The following is a 24,417-nucleotide window of genomic DNA, read 5'->3' on the forward strand; positions in this document are numbered from 1 at the left end:
GCATCACCTCCCCAGGACAAAGTGCTCAGCCTGGGGGTTTTGGGGACACCAAGGGGGATAGGAAGGAACCTCCCCCCCCCAGGCTGTCACAGCATCGCTGATGCTGCTGGGAGCTCTGCTCTTGGCAGACATGGATGGATGGATGGATGGATGGATGGATAGATGGATGGATGGATGGATAGATGGAAGGATGGATGGATAGATGGAAGGATGGATGGATGGATGGATGGAGAGGGACAGCCCAAGCACGGGCACTTCGGAGCAGGGACCATCCCAGCCCAGCTCCAGCTGCTTCCTTACCTCTGAGTGAGCCTTGATGATGTGGTACTTGACGCCGCTCTCGGAGCTGAACTCCTTCTGGCACAGGAGGCAGCGGTACTTGCCCACCAAGTGGTCTCCCTGTAAGACAGAGCAGCCTCCTGCAGAGCCAAAAGCGGCCCAGAGGGGTGGCCCCACCGGCCCCAGCCCGGCCTTGAGTCCCCTGTGACCTCAACATGACACAAAATAAACACTCGTGTCTAAAGCACCAGATCTCTGCTGGCCTCGGTGCCAGGCCAGGAGCTCACAGCCACATCTTCTCTCTGATCTTCAGCCCATGCTGCAGCCTGTGTGTCCCCAGCAACACCAACGACATCAGGTGTGTCCTGGGGCTGATGGGGCCACTGCCCTGTGTCCTCACTGTCAATAGATCTGTGATCTCCCGGGACTGAACCACCATCAGATTTATGTCCAACACTCACCTAATTTTCCTTTTACGCTGTCAAAGAGCCACAGTGACTGCTGGATTCCTGTCAACAGAGCCCTGGTGGGATGACGGATCTCCCGGCTCTGCTGCAGGTCACGGCATGCGGGAGATAATGTGCTCTCTCTTGACGAGGGGGTTATGGATGGGCCCCTCCAGGCAATATATTTCCTCCCTGGGAATTTCTCTGTAGCCGTAAATCTGGAGTTAGATGGGTCTCTCATTTCAGGAGAGGGCAGGGCTGGCCCCACTACAGACTGGCTTCAGGAATATTCATGCAAAATCATCTTGGTGCATCAATCCCCACTGAGGATGAGGTGCTGCCTGGGAGCAACCTCCATTCTCACTAAGGCTTGACATATTGCAACCAGTTCTGCAGGATTTTACAGTAGGAATCACAGGCCAGCTCTGGAGGGGTTGTGATTTATTTATGCCCAATTTGGTGGCACATGTATCCAAACTAAATCCTCAGTAAGGGGAAGAATCCAACTGATGGTGGTGTGGGGGCCACAGAGCAGCAATTCCCCCAGTGCTGACCCCCAGCACCCAGCCCCAGCTGTGCCAGACACCGAGTGTGCACCTCTGTGGTTCATGGAAATGCTCATGCAGATCCTGGCTCCTTCCTGTGCATGGAACCAGCCAGAAACCAGCTCCATTTTCTCTTGGACAGCAAAGGAGCTGCCCCAGTCTCCCGTGTTTGCTCTTTTATCCTGCATAAATCCAGCTTCTCCTGCTGGATCTCTGCAGCCCATTTTCTAAATGATCTCATTAAGGGCTGCTGTTCCAGCTAGCGCTGGAGGAGAGCAGGAGTTGGTGTTTTTAATAACCATGGGATATGGATTGGAGCTGCCTCCTGGAAGCTCCATTCAATGGAAGCTGCAGCTGGAAATGTTTCGGGGTATAAAGCTTTAGCAGCTCTTACTTGGTTCCAATTTGAGGGACCTACGCTGAGCTCCCAATCCCTCCCCTGTGGCAGCTGCAGGCCTCTGGAGCTCAGGGCTGCTCCCTCAGGCAGGAGGGCACTGGTCTCTGCATGGACCGGCCACCTCTTCCAGCCTCAGCTCATCCCAGGAGGCACTGCAACAGCAGTGTTGGGTAGTCAAGGGCTCATGAATGATTTGGGGGCTGCAGGAACCAGCTGGGAACCCTCAGCCCTACTGAGGGATGGGGGGACACGAGGCAGGATGGCTTGGTCCCACTGCTGTGTCCCTGAGACACTCCATGTGTTAGAGGTCTGGGCTCTTGAGGGAGATGTTTGTGTTATGGGACCTCTGCTTCACAGTTGGGATGGCAGCTACATCCCTTCCATCCCATCTGCTCTGCTCCAGCCTCTCTGCCTCCATCTGCCTGCTGACAACTCACTGCGAGCAGCACTGCCTGGCCAGCCCTGCCAGTGGCCACCATCCTTTAACCTGTGCATTGTCCCTTGGCCTGTCCCTTCCAAAGCAGCTGGGGGGGAAGAGAAAACCAAACCCCAAAGACACCTCTGAGACAAGGGTGTAAAAGGAGGGACCTACCTTGTTGCAGTTGGCCAGGTGAGCTTTCAGCCCCGAGACACTGGAGTAAATGGCTTCACAGAACTGCAGGAAGAAACAAAGCAGGGTTAGACACGATCCCCCTCATCTGCCTTCCTCGGAGCCAGGGCCAGGAGCCTGCTGAGCCAGCACAGCCACCGGTCCAGGCTGAGCAGTGTGAGGTTAATGCTCTTCGAGGCGCCGAGGGCTCTGGTCACACGTTTCCTATTAGTGCTAATGGGAGTCATGTGGCCACATCCCTCTGCAACAGGCTGAAAAACGTCTCCCCTAAATGTCTCCGTGGAAAACGGTACATTTGTGAGCTGTCGGGAGGTCCTGCTGGGCTACAGGAGTTCTTGGAGCCACAGCAGAGGCTTAACAGAGAGGACAAATCACCCGGGCAGCAGCATGACCAGTTTCTGAGCAACGTCTTTTTCAAGTGCCTGTGTATGACATTAATTAGCCAGCCCGGCTCCCCCGGCCTTGTGGGAACAGCCTCCTTCAGAACTCCCATTAGCAAGGCTTTGTTTGGGATGATAAATCCAGGCCCAGCACCAGGGTGGGGTTCACCTCCCTGCCAGTTCAGGCCAAGACTGTTTCACAGAGAGATGAAGTGCCTGCACCATGCCCTGAGGTTGCTGCCTGTCGCAAGGCTTTAAAAAGCTTGGCTTAAATCCAGCCCAGCTTAACTCTGGGAAAAGCAGGTTCTCTGCATTAAAAGACTCCTGAGCGCAGGATGCACAGCCTTTGCTCCGTCTGGAGCCTTGCTTTCCAAAGGCAGCTCCAGAGCCTGAACTGGGCAATGCTGAACCATCAGCCCAAGAGTGGCCCAGTCCCCAAGGGTGAGCACACCAGGAGGATCCCAAAGGTGGGACATGCTTTAATGAGGCACGGCAGCAAGCCCAGGGAAAGGAGATGAAATGAGTGTCTGAACATCACTGTCATCTGAGGCCCAATGAGAACCTGCTTTGGTGGGTTTCTGCCCCTAAAACTCCCCCTTTCTCCTGCAGACTGAGACCAGCCGGCCTGTGGCAGAACAGAGACAGTCCTTACATTGTTGGGACAGTTGATGCGGCCCTTCTCCTTCACTTCGTTCTTCCAGTTTTCCAGCAGCCTGGGATTGAGCTTTGGAAGCCCTGGTCGGGTGTAATTGAGCTGTGAACAATAGCAGAGGATTAGCAGAGCTGCACACCCCAGCCTGGTCTGTGGTGGAATCCTGCCTCTTCACACAGGTCTTGTCCCCGTCCGAAGTGAATCGGAGCTGAAAACTACTTGTGAGGCTTCCCCCGGAGATGCCATTCCCCTCCCCGGGCACTGCAGACCATGGGGGTGGCTCTGCCCTCTGCTGTGCCACCGGTGAGGAGTCCCCAGCAAACAGGAGAGGGGAGGCTCCTGCTCCTGCTCTCAGGTCCATGCCCGGCACCAGGGCCAGGCCCAGACCCGGTGTTTTCGGTGCACGGTGTCGGCACAGCCCTTCTGCCGTGTTTCATAACCAGGGGAATAAACAACCCTGCACACTGGGCAGAGGGGACGATGCCAGGAGCCTCCATGGCTGCCTTCCATGGATGAATGGGCACAACTCATCAAACAATGAAAGGCTCTTGTGCCTCTGCCTCTCCTTCTGGCAGGGCTTCTCCTTCCAAGTGCTTTTAATTACCGCTTTATTAACAATTTTGAGGGTTAGCATAGCGGGCCGGCCTTCCCAACCCCAGTTCTGCATGTTCAGCACAAGTCAAGGCTGCAGCTCCGGGCATCTCTGGGCCTCCTGGCTGCTGTGCCTGGCCCTACCTGTGGGGTTGGTCCCTGCCTGACACTGTGCCACCGTGCCAAGGTCTGCACGGGACACTAGCCTGCACAGCCATGCCAGCACGACTCCCAGACCACCCCGGTGAGCTCTGCCAGAGCCGATGGATGTTGTTTGGGTCTCAAGCCCCAAACTTGCCCCGAGTGGGAGAGTGCTGGGTGAGCCCACAGATGACACGGTGCAAGTGTAGGTACCTGAGCACGTGCCACTCTCCATGGGCACCTCTGAGCATGGGCCATGGCTGCATCCCTGGATGGAGAGGACACAGAGCCAAATAGTGCTCGCAGAGGTGCAAACCCAGGAGCTGTTTTTAAAACGTTCCCTGAGGACCCGGGGCTGGTGGTTCAGAGGCAGCGGGAAGCTGGCTGGATTTCTCTTCCAGCTGTGACTTTTCCTGAACATGCTGATAAAAGTTGCAAATCTGCCTTTGTCCAGCTCTCCCCAGCTGTTCCCAAACCTCCCTGCAAAGGGAAGCTCGGGATGTGGAGGGCTCAGATGCCAACCGCTCATTTCCACTCAAATTGATCTATGTGCCCCTGCTGCCTTCCCCTTGGCACGTGGCAGGGCACGGCCGGAGCAGGGAGCCCGTGGAGTGCTGGGCTCCATGAGAGGGGCAGGGGCACAGGGCCTTGCGAAACGGCGCCGCGAACGCTGGTACAGACGGATGTGGATGTGGAAAACTCCCCTGAGCCCCAGCGTGCTGCTATTCTGTCGTGCTTCGCGGCTGGGGGAGATGCCAACAGAGCTCTTTGAAGCTCTGGGATGGTGCATCTACCAAGCGCTTGGTCCCCCACCCGGGGGAGGCAATGTCACCTCCAGGGGAGAACACAGGAGTCCCTTTCAGCCATTGATACTGAGAGCCGGGATGCCAAACGGCCTCCATAATTAAAACCCAATCAATCCCATGAATGAGCAAACATTAATGGTAACCGCACACAGCCCCAGCAACAACCTCTCCCTCCGCACGTCCCCGGGGAGGAGGCGAGGGGGGATGTTCAGAGATGTGGACTCTGCTGCTCTGCTTTCCCACTCCAGAGAAAAATCCCTCCCCGCTCTCCTCCAACAGCCCTGCACAATAACATGCAAATCCCATGTCTTCCCGGGGCGCTGTGGTTCTGGGAATGTCAAAGTCATCTTTATGTCTCTATTAAGAGGGAGCCCCAGGCATGGAATATTTTATATTTTTTTTTCTTTTCCATTTATTTTCCTCAAACAGCCTGTAAGTGAAAATCTTCATGGCCAAATCATTAAACGACTACAACTGGTTTTGGCTGCAGCCCATCTCTTCTGAACAGTCGAAGGATGCTGGGCTGGGAAGGTTTGTTTTCTTTGACTGACGGTTTTATTTAATTAACTTTCATATTTCAATCCTCTCTGCTCCTTAGACAGCTCTCCCCTTCCCCAAAATATATCGCAGTAAATGAGAACCATGTGGGATGTCTCAGCCAAGGAGCGCCCCTGGAAGCCTCACCCAGGTCCCCAGCACGAGGCATGGCTCTCCCAGGGCCCCATGGAGGCTGTGGGTGATGCTGTCTTGGAGGTGAAGCCAAAATGCACCCAAGGGTGTTGGATGGCAGCCAGGTCCCACAGGAGGGTCACACCACGCCAGCGCTGCCGAGCAAGGGGAGGAAGGGCGGACTCGGCCCCGCAGCTGGAGCTGGGATCCGGTTTGGCCCACCAGTGACACGAGTCTGCAGGGCTCAGCCTGGCTCCCACCCAGATCGCAGGGCCATTGTTGTGGGGGATAAACCCAAGCCAGCCTCTTCTGCTCCGGAATTTATCCTGGTTCCAGTATAAAACCTCAAGCCTTTTCCCCTTTAGCTTTATGACTGGCCCACAGCAGTCCTTCGCTCTGAACCCCTGGCACCCCACAGCATCCAGGCTCCATGGGGATGTGCAGCATCCACGGCTGCCCTCAGCCCTGTAACAGCACCACATCCTGAGCCCTGGGGAGGTGAATGGGGTGTTCTTGCATCCCACAGAGGAGCTCTGCATCCCTCCCTGTGCAGGATTGTGGCTGCCTGGGCTGCAGGAGCCCAACACCATCTCCAGCACCTCGAAGCAAGCAACGCCACCAGGAAGGTATCACACCATGAAACAGTGGGATTTCCACGGCATTTTCTTCCCTCTTGCCCCTAAGATGCCTCTCCCTCTGCTCGAGGAGGTTGTTTCTTATCCCCCACTAGATCCCCAGAGCCCACCGTTGCCTGCCTATGCCACCAAGCTGGGTGTTCCCTGCAGCCTCTCACTCCTTCTGTGGCAGCCCCAAGGCTGCCCACAGGCAGCAAAGGCCAGAGGAAGGTCAGAGGGTCGGCAGCATCTTCACGGAGATTCTGCAGAGGGGATTTTTCCCAGAAAAGCAGCAGGGGTGTGCCCTTCCCCATCTGACAAGCCCAGCAAGCGGCTGTTGTGAAACACCCCATCTGTTTCAGCTTATCCGGAGGCAAATAAAGATCGGAGCGAGAAAATAAGACTCCAGTGTATATTTAGAAATGCTGGATTTGGTTAGCGCAGACCGAAGGCAGCGCAGGGCCTGGGATCGAGCAGCAATCGTTTATTCTAATGCCATTGCTTTGGTGTGAAGGAATCCATTCTCCCGGGGAAAGGCGAACGCGTCCCACCATGGGCCACCAACGGGATCCAGACCCAGCGTCCCTCTCCCTGGCTGGGACCAGCTGCCACGTGGCCACAGCACAGGGGCTGCAGTGGGGCTGTGCCTGCTGAAGGCTGCAAACCTCTGTATCCCATCGGCTTGCTGAGGAGCTGTGCCTTCCCCTGGGAAAAAGTTTTGCTGCCCAGAGAAGGGATGAAGAGGAGGGGTGGCTTTCTTCATCAGCTTCCTTGGAATCCATGTTGACTGCTGGGACCGCTGGTGTGGAACTCAAAGAGTTCAGGGATGGAGCTGCATCGTTTGGGTGTATCCATCCACCACTGGTTACAGATCAGAGCTGGGACTCATCCGTCCCTCAGGAATCCCGGAAATCCCCAGGGCTTGCTGACAAGAGGCAGGAGCAGCTGAAATCTGCTGCCAATCCCTGACTTTCCACCTCTCTCCAGGTCCACTGAGGGGGTCTGCAGACCCAGCAGCATACTCCCAATGGCTGGGTAAGGCTCAGAGGGAAGAAGAGGTGGTGGTGTGGCGGCTCTTCTGGGAATTCCACCATTTCCCATCAGTCCTGCCATGCTGGTCACGGTGAACTGGTGTTTTTCTTCCTGCTGCTCCGGTGGCTGTGGGCTGTCAGCTCCCTCGGGGACAGACACCACACACGCTCAGTGGGGCGGTGGCATGGGGACGTGGGGACACTGCCTGCTGCTCTAAGCCTCCCACATGGCACAGGGCTGTCCTGCCAGCACAGCTGAAGGCACTTCTGAGGGAAGGGCTGTTCGGGGCTGTAACAGGGTCAGACTGGGCACTTGGTGGTATGTTTGAGGCGCTCACAATTGGGAGGTTTTCTCCACGCCCTGAACTGAAGTAACTTGTAAACCCAGAGGGGTCCTGAGCAATGCGAGACGGCTCAGCAGAGCAACACAGAGCGTGCTGAAGTCAGCAAGTTCCCACCAGTCTCCCCAGGCAGAACCTGCCTCCCACCTCCTTCCAGCACTGCTCGTCGAGAAAAAATGTCATAGACTGAGCAGATTATGGAGTGTTGTCAAGGGAACGTGACAGCCACTGCAAGATGTACCCACAGGCACACACACAGCTACGTATGTATTCACCCACTGCACTGATTTCCTCCAAAATACACGGAGGATTTCACGCAGGGCCTGAGGTCCCGATCCTTGTTTTGTCACCTGGGAGCCGATCCAATTCCCCCCTTGCCCATCCTCAATGCAAAACTGCTTCTGCCAACCTCACAGCAATTCCTTGCTTTTTAGCACCAAGATGGGGCTCAGTTAAACTCAAACAATTAGACTCTGAACACAAGAGATGTCTCATAAAAAAACCCCACCAGCATTTCATGGAGCAATTACAGCAGTGCTGAGACCTTTACGATGCCTTTGTATGTCAGCCTGAACATGTGTCCCTTGTCCAGGCCTGGGGTCCTGGCTGATCCTTCAATTCAAACAGAAAATATCCAAAGTCATGAGTAAGGGAAGTAATTCCAAAAGGAAAGAGAGGAACAAAAGAGCTGAGGCTGGAGGGGGGAGAAGAGAGCAGCACACCTCTCCTCATGCAGTATTTGAAATGAAACAGCTACTTTGGGCTTGATTTTTTTATGTTACAAATGCATTGCAGTTGAAGTCATCTGGAAACCAACAATGGCAACACCAAGCAGTGGGGAAATAAAAACTTTGCAACCAGTTCTGGCCCTAGAACCCCCAGCTCTGCTCTGTGGCAGCATTGTGGCTGGATCCCCTTCTGTGCCAGTGCCTCACCAGGATGCCAAGGTGGGTAAAGAAGCTGCTGGTTTGTTTCTGTGCTGGTTTTCCAGCTGCCTGCCACGTGCAGACTGGGATCTGAGCCAGGCTGAGCTCCTCTGGGTCTCTGCAGGACTACGCTCTCCTGATGCCCTCTGATCCTCACTCCCATCTTTGCAATGTGCCCAATATTCTGCCCAGCGCGAATTTTGGAGCTCTGGACAAGAGATACCCAACTGTTCAGAGCAAGGAATAGACCTGGCACTCAACTGCAGACTTGCCTGCTCAGGAAACAGGCTGCAGCTCAAACAGAGACTTGCAGGATGGCTCTGCATTGAGTTCTGGCAGACGAAAATACTCCGGTTCCCTCTCTTTTTTCCTCTTTTACACTGAAAAGGCTTACGATTTGCTGCTGCTTCATTCCTTTTACAGTCCAGAAGCAGTGCACCTGGAGGGAATTTCAGCTTTGGGATGCTCCCAGGAATAATCACTTCTTCCTATAGCCACGAGGGAGGTTTGGTTTAACCAATGCCTACACAAAGCTCAAACCTCCTGGAACCCCATGTAGACCCCACAGCATCGGGCCACGAGTGCATCGCTGCTGGAGCTCAGCTCAGCCCTGCCTCCACTCTCCACCTTCCTCTGCTCGCAGCAGCACTGCTCTGGGATGCTGCAGGCCCTTTACCTCCAGAAAAGCATCTCCCAGAAGTTAAGGAAGAGATGTGAAGGGAGGGAATTCTGCCTGGAGCATCTTTGCTCTCTGACAGTGCAAGAGAGATCATTTCAGGTTCGATCTCTGCTCTCTTCACATGCTCCTCTTGGCTGCCAGCACGGACCAGAACTGACCCTGCTCCACAAACAACATCCTCTGGGCTGGACTCCGATTTCTCCCCAAAGCACCACCCTTTGCTCCATTCCACCCAGTGGGAAAGGGCAAAGCTGTCTGCAGCTGGGAGCCTCCAGACCACAGGGGCTCAGCCTGTGCTGGGTGGGCTCTTCAGCAATAAATCTGCCATCACAGCTAATTAATTTAAGACACAGCAAGGGAGACACGTGAGCCCTCAGCCATCTGGGGCCAGGCAATCATCCTGGGATCTTTGTGTACAGCTGGGGCCAGGCAATCATCCCAGGATCTCCATGTGCAGCTGGGGCCAGGCTAGCATCCCGGGATCTCCGTGTACAAACAAAAGGAGAACTAAAGGCTGCTCACCCGCTTCGTTTCAGGCACCAGGTCATCCTTCATCCTCCGCTTGGTCCAATCCCTGGCGAGCTCATCCTCCGCTATCTCCTGGAGGTGAAAGACGGCTACCTGGGCCGATGTCCGACGGATGCGGCCGCTCGGGGTCCTCTCGAAATCTTCTATGGGAGCAGGCTCCTGCTTCACCTCTGGCTCCTCCGGAGGCTGCAAGAGAGACAGAGTCAGGAAGGGCATGACAAGAGAACAGGCGAGCTCTCCGGCCCCAGGATGGGGATGCTGGGATTTGGGCTGTGTGTTTCCAGACCTGCTTTGTGTCTCTGTGCCAGAGCACTGGAATGAAGGGAGCACCCACCCCCTCAGCCCAGCAGCCAGCCAGGAGACAGACCGACTGTGTCCCGCGCGTGTAAATGTCTCCAGTTATTAGTTAGGAAGTGATTAGCGCTGGATGCACTGTCAGGAGGGATCGACAGAACAGAAAGGGATGCTCCCCAGGGACAGATCCTGCCACCCCAGCGCTGGCAAGCAGCTGGTGCTTGTGAGGGAGTGGCCTGAGCTCTGTTTTTTTTCCCTGCAGAGCACGGATGCAGGGTGGGCTGGAGCACAGCCCAGTGGGCACTGGGGAAAGAGAACACTGACGATTGCTCCGCTCCTGTAAACACAGCATCCTGCCTTTTTGGAGGGGCAGAGGGGCCTCCAGCCTGTTCCCCCCAACATCGCAGGGTACAACATGTGTGTGGTGATGTGAGGGACAAAACAACATCAGCCCGACGTCTGCACCTGCCTTGCCCGGCCCGGCCCTGCCCGGCTCTGTCCTGCCCACGGGCTCCACAGCAGCTCTGCAGTCCCCCCCAGGGGGAGGTGGCCCGGCTCCTCGGGCTGCGGAAGCATCCAGGGGGCTCACCGAGGCCGTGTGTTCTGACCGCACATGGTAGTCGTGGCCAGCCTTGGATTTGTACTTCTTGCTGCAGTGTGGACAGCTGAAAACAGGCTTGTCGGCCTCAGTGAGCTGCTTCCCACACCGCTTCTGGTGGTACTGGTAACCCATCAGGCTGGAGAAGTTGGCCACGCAGCCCTATGGAGATGGGGAGAAGGGAAAGGTTAAGGAGGGCTGGGGCTTCATGTGCCCATTTCCGAAAGGTTGGGATGCTGCTGCTCCAGGAAGGAATATTCCTGAGGAGCCCACTCCGCAGAGTGGATTCACCAACCCATCCCATCCGAGTGATGGGGGATTTGACAATCCCCAAAGACACATAACAGTGCCCTGGAGGGACGGGGGAAGCAGCCTCTGCCCCTGGCACTCCCTGCCCCCACCACATGGACAGAGCTCTCCAGACAGACACATGGTGGGCAGCGGGAGGGGAAGGCATTGAGGAGGCACTGCCTGCACGGAGAGCAAAGCATCCACGGGACAAACCTCTGCCACACACCCCCCTTACCTGTTCGTGACTTGTCTGCAACTGGCTCGGCACTGTTTTCGGTGTGGTTTGCTTTGGTTTTATGTTGTGCCTGGGACAGTGCCGGCTGTGCCCCTTCCTGACTTCAGGAGGCAGAGCCTGCTCTCCAGTGCTCCTCAGCCTGCCCTGTGCCCACTCTCCCGCCAGGCTGGCCTGTCGCCAGAGCGCACAGAGCCAGGGGGATGGGGACTGGGATGGCTGAGCTAAGGTGGAAACGTCGAGCACATGCCAAGGGATGCCTGGAGAGCGCATGTCCCTCTGGAGAATGCCATGTCCCCCTCTGCACGGGACTCGCTCCTTCCACCTTCTCATAGAACGAGAAACAGGAATCTTTCTCGTACCTCATTGGGGCATTTCAGTTTTCCCATCTGCTTTAGCACTTTCCTCAGCCTTTCCCGCTCTTCCTGTTCACCAAGTCCAGTGGTTTCCACAGGAACAGGCTGGAAACAAGGAAGTAACAGAAGCAACAGAGTCAACCATTTATTCATGTCCTCTGTGCCAGGAGTGGGTGGTAAACCCCTGCCTCTCAGGAGCTGCCCTGGGCCGGAGGGAACCTCTCCTGAGGAGAGCTGGATCTTCCACTGCTTTGCTGTTATGTGGTGGATCTGCTCCTGCTTTTCCTGTGTTTACACCCAAAGGGTCAGCTGAGAAACCCAGGAGCAGTTCCTGCACGGAGGATTCACCAGCCAAACTGAAGAGCAGGAGATTAAGGCACAGGTAAAAGACAAGTCACAACTGGTAAGCATGGGACTTGTAAATATGTGGTTATGCCTTGCCCTGGTATCCTGGAGATGCACACGACCAGATTTTTAGAACAGCATCTAAACTGATGTCTGCAAAATTTTATTAATGATAAATTTTGTGGCTGCTTCTCCCACGCACGGTGGAGAGCTAAAGACCAGATTTTGAGATTCGTGCAAGGCAGAACCCATCGGTCCCAGATTTGTGGGCACGGTTTTGGAGGCAGAGCTTTGCCACTCAAAATCCACCTCACTGTACTCACCGAATCTTCCCCCATGCTGGGATCTGAAATCCTGTTTTATTTTTTCAGTCTTCTGCTCTACTTATCAAAATCAACATGAGCCTAACTCACTACCGGGGAAGAGAAAGCTTTGCTTGGCAGGGAAGGGGGAAGGCCGCTGTCTGGGCTGAGCAGTGTGTGAAATGCTGTAAAGATGGTGCTGTGATGCCTCCTTTACAAAGATCATGGAAATAGGACTGCCAATGGCTTCATCTTCTGCATCTGCATGGAGAAACAAGGCACGAGACAAGCACAGCCCACCTCCCCTACCTTGCTGACGTGTTCAGCCATGGTGTGGTAATTCAGCCCAGCTTTAGACTTGAACTGCTTTTTGCAGTGCTGACACTTCAAGGCATCCTGCAGCTGAAGGAATTAAAGACATGTCACCAGGGAGGCCACAGCCCACCCTTCATCCTCCCAAGGGCTGCTGCTGCCTGTGAATAACCCTGTGGGTGGCTGTTGCTGCAGCAGTACCCAGTGGTGGGACCCAGCAGCCAACGCAGCCTCCCCATCCCTTCCTGCAGGTCCAAGCTTTCTCTCTGTTGTCCTGCATATTGTTATCAAACCCATATGCCCCAATTTTTGGAAAACATTCCACTTTGGATGTAGATTTAAAGCCTCACTGGCTGGAAACATCTGGACCTGGTGTCTTGGTCTTCCTGTTAAAGGGTTAGGAAAGAGAAGAAGCTTTGATCTACCAATATGTCAGTGGACTGTGCTCTGCAGCCCTGTTAACTAAGACAGATGCTGGTGTGCAGTGCACTTTCTGGGTGCCTGGGCTGCATGAAATGATGGACATAATCTGAGCAGAATCCTTCCTACCTCATACTGCTCTGCTGTTTGACCCAACTCGGCCTCTTGAGTGCCTGGGGAGATGCATTATCTGCACACCCTGAGCTACAAGGGGCACTTGCAGACTGCATGAACAGATCTTGACTTCTGCTGGGGCAGGGACCAGAATTTACTGACTGAAGAGGCGAATGACAAGGAGCCAGTGTCTGGATGGCATTCCTGCTTCTCCCGCCTGGTGCTTCACCTTCACCACTTCCCCTTCAAACAAGCCTGGACTGAAAGCTGAAGAGAGAATGAAGATAGAGCTGCAAATCCCTCCTAATCCTGGAGCTCTGGGGAAATGAAGAATAAACTCACTGCAGCCAGCTGGGAGTGACTCACTGGTACCTGTGCTCCCAGCAGTCAATCTTGTTCCAGACCCAAGCACTTGATCCTAACAAGGTGGACACTAACAGCTCCTTGACCCATCAGATGCCAATGACAGTCAATTTGGGGTTTACTCTTCTGGTCAACAATTTAGCACATGCCATGTCCACATTCCAACAAGCCCTCCCATCTAGGACACCAGGAGAATATACCTGCCCTTGTCTCTTTCAGGCCCAAGCATGTTGCAACCTTCCCCATCCTTTATTTCCTTTCCAAAACCAAAGGAAACAGGTGGACACTGCTTGGCGACAAGCAACAAATGGATAAACCAATTTTCATTTTTTATAAGAGTTTCGGGATCCTGCACATCCTTTCCCCATTACCAGTCATTAAAGCAGAGAGCAAGCCCAGAGGATGCCTGCACTCCAGGGTGGCTTCTGATGGGGATCACATGTGCCTGTAGCAGTGTGGCCTCACTAAGGACATGCCACAGGTTCATTTCAGGGATGGAATGCTTCAAGCTGGACCTGTGGTTACACACCTGAAGCTTGGGGACTGTCCTGCCTGGGCTGGGATTCTGAGAGCATCCCAGCTGCCTGAGCAGCACAGCCAGCCCTGGCAAGGACTGTCCCTCCCAGGAGGATGACAGAACACTCCCTCCAAGGGCTGGAGCCCTGATTCCTTGGCTGAACACCCGCTGGTCTATTTGCAGGGAAGACACCACTGACTGCTCCAGCAGAGCCATGCTCGGCAGGTCATCCAGCCATGCATCCCACCCACATGGAGCCAACTTGGCTTGGGAGATGCTGCACAGGGCAGGTGTGACCAGCGACAGTCAAGATCCCCACTCTGCTGAGGCCAGGAGCATATCAGAACAGGCAGGATTCTGCCCAGCATCACTCTAGTGCAGGGTTTGAAAGGGAGAGCAGCCTCCCACTGCTATATAAATAGTGAAGCAAAGGCTGGGGAAGCATTTACAGAAAATGAATGTGGAATCAAAGCCCAGCCACATATTTTCAAAGCAGGAGGCATCGATCCCACGTTGGCTTTCTGTGGCGACGGCTCTGCACCGCACCAGGTGACGGATGAAGACGTAATCCTGCGCTCTGATGGATGGTGGTGTGGCAGAGAGACAATTTTTCACTGTATCATTACTGAACTCCTGCATCCTGACAGCCTGCCTGAGCACATCCAGGCTCGGAGTCTCCCCAAGACGTGCTCTCATGCAACCACAATTTATCTGGCCTGCACAGCACACAGTGAAACCCCACAGCCAGAGCTCTGGAGGAGGCCAGATTAGAGACAATCCCAACAATCCCTCCAGCCTTAAAACTATTTGTTTAGCTACTAGAAATACCTAACTCTGCTAGAGACACTGGGGCCAGGGGCCCAGACCACAGAAGGATTCAGGATTGCTGAGAATCAGTGTCCAAATCCCTCTGAATTGATGTAAGGCAGCCAGCAATCTGAACTTGACCAGCAAGTGTTCTATCAAACACAGCCCTGAACTGGTTTTAGGAGCAGCAATGCACATTTATGAATGGCACATGTACACATCCGTTCCTCTCCAAAATCCATGTGTTTGACTGAATAAAGCAAGGCCTTACTTTCTGGCAGACATCCATGTGCTTTTTGAGCCCCACAATAGTTTTCCTGGTTATAACACTGCAGGTTGGACAGGAGACTTCCCCCTTCTCGCTGATCTCCCGCTGCCACTGGTCCTCCGGGTTTGCTGGAAAGGGAGAGGAGAGAGGTGTAACACTGGCTGGGCAGAGGACTGCCCTGTCTAAGCCTTGATTTGGTAAGCTGAAAAGCTCTCCCTGCCCCACACTCCTGCAGCTGCCTGAGCAAACTGGGTCACTGGGTGACTTCACATGGAGTTACCAGACCTGCTGACCTGGGAAAAAGAGGTTCACCTTTCCAACCCTGCTGGTATCCTGCACACTGGGAGTTAAAAAAGGATAATGCCCCTGGCCACCTGATCTTGCCCTGCTTGCAATAACTTCCCCCTGCCAAATGAAACAATTAGCGGGAGCGAAACAAAGGTGAGCGTCTCGGCTCCATCCGGACGTGTGCCTGGAAAACTTCCCTGGCAGTCCTCTTCCCGGCAGACATGGAGGTAGCTAGGGGACTGCTGGCTTCCAGGCATCTGTTTATTTGAATGACTGTGGCCAGCTTAAAAAAGCTTAAAATAAAGAAATTCATGAGGCCAAAACCTGCTCCCAGGTCCAGAGTTCATGTCGCGTTCTCAGCAGAACAGCGCTGGGCTTCCAGCAAGGGAAGCCTGGGCTGAATAAAATCCACCAAGTCTGTTTATTTGGATGCTCTTGCACGGCTGTGAGATCAGAGAGTCGTTTATTTGAATTTGAAAGCAGTGTAAGGCACTGCAGCTGTGTTTATCTTGCACATCCTGCGTTCCTCCTGCTGTCAGAGCTCCCAGGGAAAGCAAGCAACCTGTGCCTGGGATGTAGGCTGCATCTCGGAGAAGGAGCAATCATTCCTAGAGTTATGCACTGGTGTCATTCATGGGGATGATGTTAGAAAAATGCCATCATCCCACATGCTGACCCAAGCTGTGGTCACAGTGCAACCAGATGGAACTTGGCTCTCAACTCCCAGCACTTCCATCGCGCTGACCTGGCAGCGAAGCAAAGGTAAGGTGCCCCTCAGGATGTAAACTGTGCCTGCATTAATGTTTTAGGAGCAGTGGCCGTTCCCACATCTGTGCTGCGCTTCAAAAGTGTGCTCCTACTTCTGATTTTGTGCTGCTTCTCCTGGCAAACCTGCTAGAAAACTGGCCTAGCAAACAACCCGCTGGGCCAGGAGGGGTGCAGGGACCATGAGCTGCAGGTGAAGGTGGGGACTGAGCAGAGCACGTGAAAGCAGCTAAGCTGCACACAAAGCTGCTGCCTGTGCTTTGCACCCTCCAGCCTCACCTGCTGGTAGGTGCACAGCAGTTTCCTTCTTCACAGCAACTCCTGGAGATTTCTTTTTCAGCTCCTCCATACTGGTGTTTCCCTCCAACTTCTTGGCTCGATGGGCTTTTGCCTTGTCCTCTGCTTTGACAAGACCTGTAGAGAAAGAGGATGCTTCTTCAGTACTTGCTTTAATACCTTCAGAGCAACTTGCATTTAGCAGGTAAAAAATCTCTGCCTCTAACCCAGGGACACTGAGCTGGCTGTAGGTCTGCCAAGGCTGCACGGTCAGGTCCATGATTATGACAAGCAATATCCTCACAGATCGTGGTGTTTTATAAATAGCATCATTTCCCCCAACCCAGTCAGTTTATGAATTATGGAAACACCATGGCAAAGTGAGGTAGGAGCCCTTAGCCAGGCAGACAGGCCAGGGAGGAGGGAATAGGGTGTTTTGCAAGAAACTGGAGGGGGGAACTAGAACAGCAAATTCAGGATATAAAAGTGATGTTCCTGCTGATGCTCCTGCACTGGAAAAGCTGTTTAACTCCCCTGGGTCCACCCCCCCCCAATCCTGTGCCTGCACTTCCACAGAAGGTGCTGGAGGCAACGTGGTGAGTGACAGGGTCAGATCCACACTTGCCCCACGAGGGTCCACATCCTCCTGAAAACCCAGGGTCTGAATGGAGACAGCACCCCATGATGGGCTGGGGCACCCTTGTCTTTGGGGAGTGACTGTCACATCTAACATGGGGGGCACAAGCGAACACACACCCCTTCTTCACTCTCCACCTGAGGCAGCAGGTCATGGAGGCACCTTGTTCTCCAGGAACCTACCGCAGACGCTTCAATCTATGGCAGTGCCTCTGCGGGGAAGTTAAGGGAAACAAGCCCAGACTTCCCAGGAGCCAGGGGAAAGGAAATCACAGAGACCACATCCAGCCTGCTCGTCGGTGTTTAATTCCTTCAAAGCCATTAGTGCCTCTCCCCCGAGTGCCTCGTACTGGAAGGTGCTGCCTCCCACAGTGCCTGGAAATCCGCTTTTTATTTCCCCGACTGAACGTATTTCATAGCCAGACTAAATCCAGTTGCTCTCGTACCAGGGATGCTCCAGGATTTCCCCCTCCTTCCCAGCCCCAATGGAGTATGACCACAGTCCCACTAGCTCTGGGACTGTCAGAGCTAGTGACAAAGCTGCTGCTTTGTCAGGCTGCAGCAGCAAATTCCTGAGCTCCCTCTCAGAAAACATCCCAGCAACACACGTCTCTTCTCCCTTGGATTCATTCCCTTCAATGTGGGCGACCAGCAGTGGGGATGGTGTCTGAGGGGTGGGTGCGTCACCAGCCCTTCTACGCAGTAGAAATCCTTCCCGATGCCACTGGAAACACTGCGACATCCCAGGATGGTGGGACGATGATGAAACGATGTTTCTCATATCTCGCTTGTGTCAGCAGCTCGTTACTCTTGTGTTACAGCTGAACATTCCTGGATCCTTTCCTCTCTCTTGCCTCTCCTAGCGCCAGGCTCCAGAACAGAGCAGACAGGGTTGTTATCAGTCCCAGCTCTGCTGCTGCCTTCCACTCTCTTTATGACACTCTTATGGTAGAAAGCACCAGCTCTCCCAGTGTGATATCCTCAGGCTCCGTCTGGCTCCACCACAGGGAGGGTTCTTGGAGAAGGGGCTTCCCTGCAATGCCCCAGGGAGAAGGTACAACCCTACAGCTGACCAGAGTTGTCCCTGTATTACCTTTCAGTCCAAATGTCCCCGAGATGGACGGCTGCTCCCCCGTAAACTTCTTAGGAGTTTTCTGTTTCCTTCCTGACTCAAAAGAGAGAAGCAGAGAGAGAGATTTGGTCAAATAACTGTACTGCCAGGGGGATTCATCAGTTCTGGGGCATGAAGCGAGCACACACTGTGTCAGGAGTGGATCAGGATGAAGCACCCACCCACCAAACACCAACAGGCTGCTTCCCACCCCCTAAAATCAGGATAAGTGTGTTATTTAGGGTTAGTTCAATGAGTGGAAGTGGTGGCTCTGTCTAGTGCTGAAAGCCACACAGTTTCCACACCTCAGCAGCCACAGTGGCAGTGGTGGTTTGCTTTGGTGCTGCAAGCACTGGAACCCCATGCCGTGATGGGGACAACCATGGCCCTGTCTGCCAGCTCTGCAGTGGCCACGGACAGAATGAGCTTCCTCATGCTGTTCCAATCCTTCAAGGAAAATGGGTTTATCCGAACCATCCTGCTTTAACCTGCCACACTCAGTGAAGATAGACAGGCTGACATGGCAGCTTGCTACGTGGCCAGGAATCCAATCCATTTCCAGTCTCACAGGTCCTATAGGAATAATCTCTACCACAGCTACAACCAGGTTTCAACTCCCAGTAAAACTGCAGGAAACTGGGGCTGAGGTGAGGGGAAACTATCAGGATGTTAAATCAAGACTTGGATCTCTCTTGGATTCAGAGAGGCACTTGCAGCAGTGTTGGCAGGAGCAGAGCAGAGCCCCTTCCTGTGGGACACTTCTTTGGGCTCCTGAGCCAGCGTAGCCCCGGGCTCTAATCTTACTGTGCTTCATCCTCTCGGGGTCTTCCTCCTGCAGCGAGGCCTGGCTGCCCCGCTGCTGCCCGGCGTCCTTCCCGCTCGAGGACTTGGCCGTGGGGGTGGCGGCCGCCATCGCCTCGGCCGCTGCGATCTGGAACTCCTTGCTCTCCCGGCTCTCCGCCAGGCACTCGCCATTCTCCGTGTGCTCCTGGGCCACAGCTTTTTCCGTCTTTGGCTGTTTGGGATGGATGGTGGGGCAAGCTGAACTCTCAGCAGCTCTAGGGCAAAGCACAGAGGGCTTGTTTAAAGAGGGGTCGTTAGACAAGCGTCCTGAGACCTCTCCCCCCTCTCCAGCCCAAGTCATAGGAACGGAGGCAGGCACGTTCCCCTTCTCCCAGCCATCCCTATGCCACTGCCATGCAGCCCAGCCACAGCCTGGCACCTTTTCTTTCCACTGCTCTTCCCAATGGCCTTGGGCACTTTGTTTTCTGCTTTGCTGGTTGGCACTGGCCGGTCCAAGTGATTCCAGAGCCGATGCTTTTCCAGCTGGGTTTTGGAGGTGAAGGCAGCTTCACAGTACGAGCACGAGTAGGTCAGCTTCTCCGAGATCGCACCCTGCGCAGAGCAGGGAGAGGTAAGTGAGCACGGATGCTAGATCATAAAAGAGACGGGCTTTTTCTGGCACGGACACGAACACAAACCCTGTGTAATACCCTTCTGCCCCTCCAAACAGTTATCAAGGGTCCACAGTCCCCCTGGGCCAGACCTCACGCTGAGCCACAGGGACCCCAGTCCTTCTTGTACATACCTCACAAACTGCTCCTGGCCCATCTCTGCCCTCCCCATTTCCCCATTTTAACCTCACGTTTCTCCTGGGTTTTAAGGCCTGAGAGTGGCTTTGGCCTGCAGATGGTAATGGAAGAGCTGGCCACTGGAAAGGACAGAGTTCTCTGGTCTGCTTACCCCTTGGCAGCGCTGATAGTGGTACTTCAAGCCATAAATGCTGGGGAACTCCAGCCAGCAGCCTGAATTGGGACATTTCACCCTGGAGTGGGCTTTGAATTCATCCTTCCACTGATTCATCAGGGGGAGCTGGGAACAGGAGAGACAAGAGACAGCTGAGTTCAGAGCACCGTGTGCCCAGCTGTGTACCAGTGTATCCCAAGGGGGCCTGGAGGGCACATGAGACCTCTGACCATTCACATCCAATCCCTTCCCACAACATAGCCACAAAGTGGACCCAGGGGTGTGTTTCAGTGCAGCGATGCTCCCAGTGAGAGGTGCTGGGATAGATGCTGCAGGCTCTACAGGCTAATGATTCCTCCCAGGGATTTACCTTGCTGTGCCTCCCAGAGCACACACACACTCCCTGCCAGGCTGGGGAATAAATCAGGCCTGAAGTCGCCCGGGTGATTTAATCACCCCACATTTCATCGAGTCTGTAAATCACCCCATGCCCGTGCTCTCATGACAAACTGCTCTGTGTGTTGTCCATGCTAACGGGCAGGAATTAAACTGCACAACCCTGCAGGGAATAAATCACCCTTTGCCATTGCTGTTGGATCATTAGCCAAATCTGACACGGCTGTGACAGGATGTGGCTCATCTGGGCATGGCCCTGGGAAGGTGAGGCTGGAGGGAAGTACCATTCCCTAACCAGTGTTTTGGAGGATGCCTGCATGGAGGGGTTGAGGGGACAAGATCTTGCTCAGCCCAAGACAAGGCTGCTCTGAAGATTAAACCACCGGGAAGGCAGGTTTAACCCCAGAGTGGGGCTGGCTGGAGCATGCGGTGCAGGGCAAGTCAGAGGGAGCGAAGCAGGGAGGGCACTGGGGAGGGGAGGGGTCTTACAGGGATGTCTTTCAGTGCCTGATTCTCGGCCTTGGGTCGTCCTTTCTTCCTGCCTTCAGTTTTGTCACTGGTCGCATTTTCTGCAAACAGACGGAGCACACATCACCAGCCGTGCTGGAGGAGCTGCTGTCCTGGCAATCCTGGTGCTCAGCCCTCAGCTCTGGGCTGCCACTCCCTGCCCTGGCAAGGATGGAGATTCCCCTTTGGAAGGCAAGGCCAGCTCCTCTGCAACTGAAGTGCTGATAAGATGTGGCGCAGGGAAAAAAGCTCTCCTGAACACAGGCACGTTCATGCTGCGGACAGCTGGAGTTCATTCCCCTTAGCAATAAATTATCCTCCTCTGCTAGTAATTATGGCTTCAATCCCCTCAAGGTAAGAGTGGCATCTGGGAAACATTTAGGGCACATGCATTTCCCCACAAGGCCACTGATTCTGGGAGCCTGGTCTGAGATACATCGCTGGGGTCCAACCCTCTCCTGCGGTGCAGGCACCCCTTGGTGTCTGGGGCTGCTGTTAGCAAGGTAAAGGCAGTGAGAGCCTCTTGCAGAGGGGATCTGCCCAGAATAAACAGACAGAAGAAAAAAAAATCTCCTTGAGCCTGGAGATTCCTGGATAGAGAAATCAGCCATCCATCAGCGTGACAGCCCTTAGCATGAGGGTCCCCCGGGGCTCATACGCTCGCAAGCCTCCATCCCGGGGGCCGCGACACGGGAGGCAGCAGATGGTCTGAACTCATTTAAGCCTTTCCATCCTTTGATGTAACACTTAGCTACCAACACGATAAATAGGCGGCGAGACACCCATCTCGTTAAGCCAGACACACGCCTCTCCGAAGGGAGAGACCACCTCCATCCCTCCTCTCCTGCTCCCAAGGACCAGCTCCCTACAGATCCCAGGACCTGGGGCTTTTTTGGCCAGCAAAGCTCTTGCTGGTGGGTCAAAGTGAGAAAGAGACACCCCAAGACCCAGTGCATCCACACCCCCTTGTTTTGGCAGCCACTTCCCAACCCCTGCCACTGGGTTCATCCCCTCCGCCCCATATACCTCCATAGAAAGCACAAACCAGTTCCTTACCCAGCTTGGGCAGCTCTGCTGGCGGGTTTATCCTTGTCTCTGTCCTGCTTTCTTTGCTGGCAGCAGGTTTGTTAGAGCCTGCAGCTTTCCTTCCACCTTTGCAGGTATAGGAATCCGCCATCTCTGAAAAAAGCAGGGGAGGCGTTAAAATTCACTCCTCGGAGCCGGGAACAACACATGGTGAAAGCAAGGAGAGCTGCTGGGGAGGGAGGGAAACAAGCAAACTATCACGCAGCTTGAAGATTCCCACAAAGAGAAGAAATGAGACGTGCTTCTGAGTATTTGTTCTACGGTCAAGGAACACCACAGACATGGCTGGAAAGCTGCTTTCATTACAGCCTGGCTTCCCCTCCACGTACAACAGCAAAGACTTTATTAAAAATTATGGGCTGACTTTGCCCGGAGAAGTAGTGAATAAATGGCCTTCCCTCTTCGTTTATTTCTCTGCTTTCATTTAAGACACCAAAAGCAAAAAAAAAAAAAAATAGTGAGTTTTAATGAACAGATGTAGTGATAAATTTCCAATTTTCCTTATTAATGGGAAACCGTTATAAACTGAGAATTGTTAATGTTATCTGAATTTTCTGTATTAATAATTCAATTTGGCTTCTCTATAAATAATGAACATCAGGAATTATCGCAGAAGGCCCACTCTCGCTCCTGAAGGAAGTGGCAGCAAGACACCCCTCCGTTTGGTGGTGCCAGGAAGAAGCCCACGGAATGACTGCCTTTGTCTCTGGCTTCAAGTTCTTTCTTCCGTTCCTGACAGCACAAGCAAAGATATGTCAGAGGATGGGGGCTGCACCGGGAGATGCCACATAAGGATTTGGGGGAAAGAAGTCCTCCACACCTTCACAATGAGAGCATCAGCTCCTCGGGAAGCGACTGCCCAGACCACTACAGCCTTGATACCCTGGCTGGGACGTGATGCTGATGCTCACCCACAGGCTTTTTCAAAACATGGATTTGAGTCGTCACTCCCAGTTCCTCCCACAAGATCATGTTCAGCGTCATTTAACTCAACAGAGTTGATTCCCAGAGCATCCAGACTCATTCCACCTGTTCTCATTGCCCAGAGGAATAGGGGAGCATCTCCTGCATAGCCAGATTGCCAGCCATGCCAACAAGTGGGACATGAGGGTCCAGCAGCTCTTTCTGAGGTGCCCCCAGGGACTTTCTGTGTGGGATCAGGGACTGCACATCGCATGCATCCCACATGCTCTGAGAAGAGAACTGGCAAAAGCTCAGCTGGTGACACGTATGTGGTTGGGTGCATGGACACAAAGGTTAATCCGATCAAGTGAGAAATTCCAGCCTTGGCAACAGGTTCTGTGGCATTTGGTGCTGAACATGGGCATCGTTGATTCAGCTAATTTGGGCTCTTTCAGTGGGAGAGCTGGGAAGGAGCTGCAGCCTGACTGCCAGCGGCTCCTTCCTGGAGCAGGCAAAGAGAGGGTTCCCTGCAGCCCCTTCCCAAATCGTTGCTCCACTCCTACTAATGTGGGCACTGCTACTGTCCCCAGTTCTCCAGGGATAAACATGCCAGTCCCCTTCCTTCCCGTGCTGCCTCCTGGCACCTCTAAGCAATCCTTAATCAAGTTGCTCAAAGAAAACAGGGGAAAAAAAGAGACTCACAAAAGACCAGAGAACTGAAAGCTGAAGACAAGATCTCTGTGCTCAAAACAGGTGAAAACCAAGGGGAAACCTGCACAGCTGAAACTTTATGCATCCAGGGACACCTTTATCCTAGTGCCAAAATGCAATGGGTGACGGAGCACAAAACCTCTGTGCCCACCTTGCTGGGCAGCTCAAGGTGACATGCAAGATGTGACAGGCAGGGCAGACCCTGCTGATGGCCCACCTCCTGCACCCCAAACACCCTGTGGCACCACACACCACTGAGCATCACACCAACACTCTCTTCCCAATATGTCCAAAGTGCCCAGCTCAGCCCAGCTCCAGCAGCTGGACGCTTCTCATTCCCCTTAAAACATCCATCCCCTCAAAGAGACCCTCTCTGCCCAGCTTAAGGGGTTCTGAATATTTTGTTTTTCCACACCAAATACTTCCTTGAATTTTTCCCCTTCTTGGTTTTTGATTAAATGAAAGATAAAACTCCTATAAACCATTTAGCAAGAGTCTGCTCCTCGGCCACCGATACAACCCCAGGGATCACAGAGGAATTGTCCCAGAGCAAGAGAGCAAAAATCAGCAAAAGCCATTGTAGGTTTTTTTTGTAATATCCAAACTTCTCACTCATTTTTGAGTAACACACACCGAAATGGGCAACAGCCCATGCCCTTCCACGCTTTCCTTAAGGTTTTTCTCACCAAAAGTGAGAACCCTTTTGCTGGTAACGGGAAGAGAAGGTATTGGCACATCCTAGCCATTAGCAGGGCTGGGATATGGTGCGGGAAGGTTGGGACTGGTAGCATCTTACGAAGCCTCCAGCTCTTTTTAGGTAACTTTTTAGAAGTTTGTGGCAATATTTTTGAAGCATCCCAATCCAGCTCCACATAAAAAACCTCTGTCAACACAGAAGCCAGCGCAGGATGAGTAGAGGTCAAGTTGGCACTGCTAGGAGCAAGGGTGAGGAGGAAACCCATGGCTGTGGGAAGGGCGAGTGGAGTCTGGGAACCAAAGGCACTGTTCCAAAGCCACCAGCAGCCCAGCCTGGCCAGCATGGCCATGAGCTTCTCTGTGGGATGTGACAAGGGACAGCCACATCTCAGCCAGTGGCAGTCCCAACAGGCTTTTTCCCACTGTGACAAATCCCTCCTGC

At 53.8% G+C, this 24,417-nt stretch overlaps 1 protein-coding gene across 1 annotated transcript in view; it reads right to left on the bottom strand.

Moving 5' to 3' along the window:
* Window positions 1-24,417, bottom strand: part of ZNF512B (zinc finger protein 512B) — a 29,822-nt gene that overhangs the window by 3,923 nt on the left and 1,482 nt on the right. Inside the window, exons 2-16 of the mRNA XM_027710605.2 lie at window positions 21,636-21,758; window positions 20,562-20,641; window positions 19,674-19,802; window positions 19,153-19,325; window positions 18,735-18,988; window positions 17,913-17,984; window positions 16,187-16,321; window positions 14,858-14,982; window positions 12,363-12,455; window positions 11,413-11,511; window positions 10,399-10,689; window positions 9,630-9,821; window positions 3,310-3,411; window positions 2,260-2,322; window positions 301-399 (exon numbers count right to left, since the gene is read on the bottom strand). Coding sequence (XP_027566406.1) covers window positions 301-399; window positions 2,260-2,322; window positions 3,310-3,411; window positions 9,630-9,821; window positions 10,399-10,689; window positions 11,413-11,511; window positions 12,363-12,455; window positions 14,858-14,982; window positions 16,187-16,321; window positions 17,913-17,984; window positions 18,735-18,988; window positions 19,153-19,325; window positions 19,674-19,802; window positions 20,562-20,641; window positions 21,636-21,756 — 2,028 coding nt within the window. The 5' untranslated portion in view covers window positions 21,757-21,758. The remainder of the gene's footprint in view (window positions 1-300; window positions 400-2,259; window positions 2,323-3,309; window positions 3,412-9,629; window positions 9,822-10,398; window positions 10,690-11,412; window positions 11,512-12,362; window positions 12,456-14,857; window positions 14,983-16,186; window positions 16,322-17,912; window positions 17,985-18,734; window positions 18,989-19,152; window positions 19,326-19,673; window positions 19,803-20,561; window positions 20,642-21,635; window positions 21,759-24,417) is intronic.

This window comes from Pipra filicauda, unplaced genomic scaffold (genome assembly GCF_003945595.2).
Source record: "Pipra filicauda isolate LSUMZ 115617 unplaced genomic scaffold, ASM394559v2 scaffold291_size933811_pilon, whole genome shotgun sequence".
Classification (NCBI taxonomy): Eukaryota; Metazoa; Chordata; class Aves; order Passeriformes; family Pipridae; genus Pipra; species Pipra filicauda.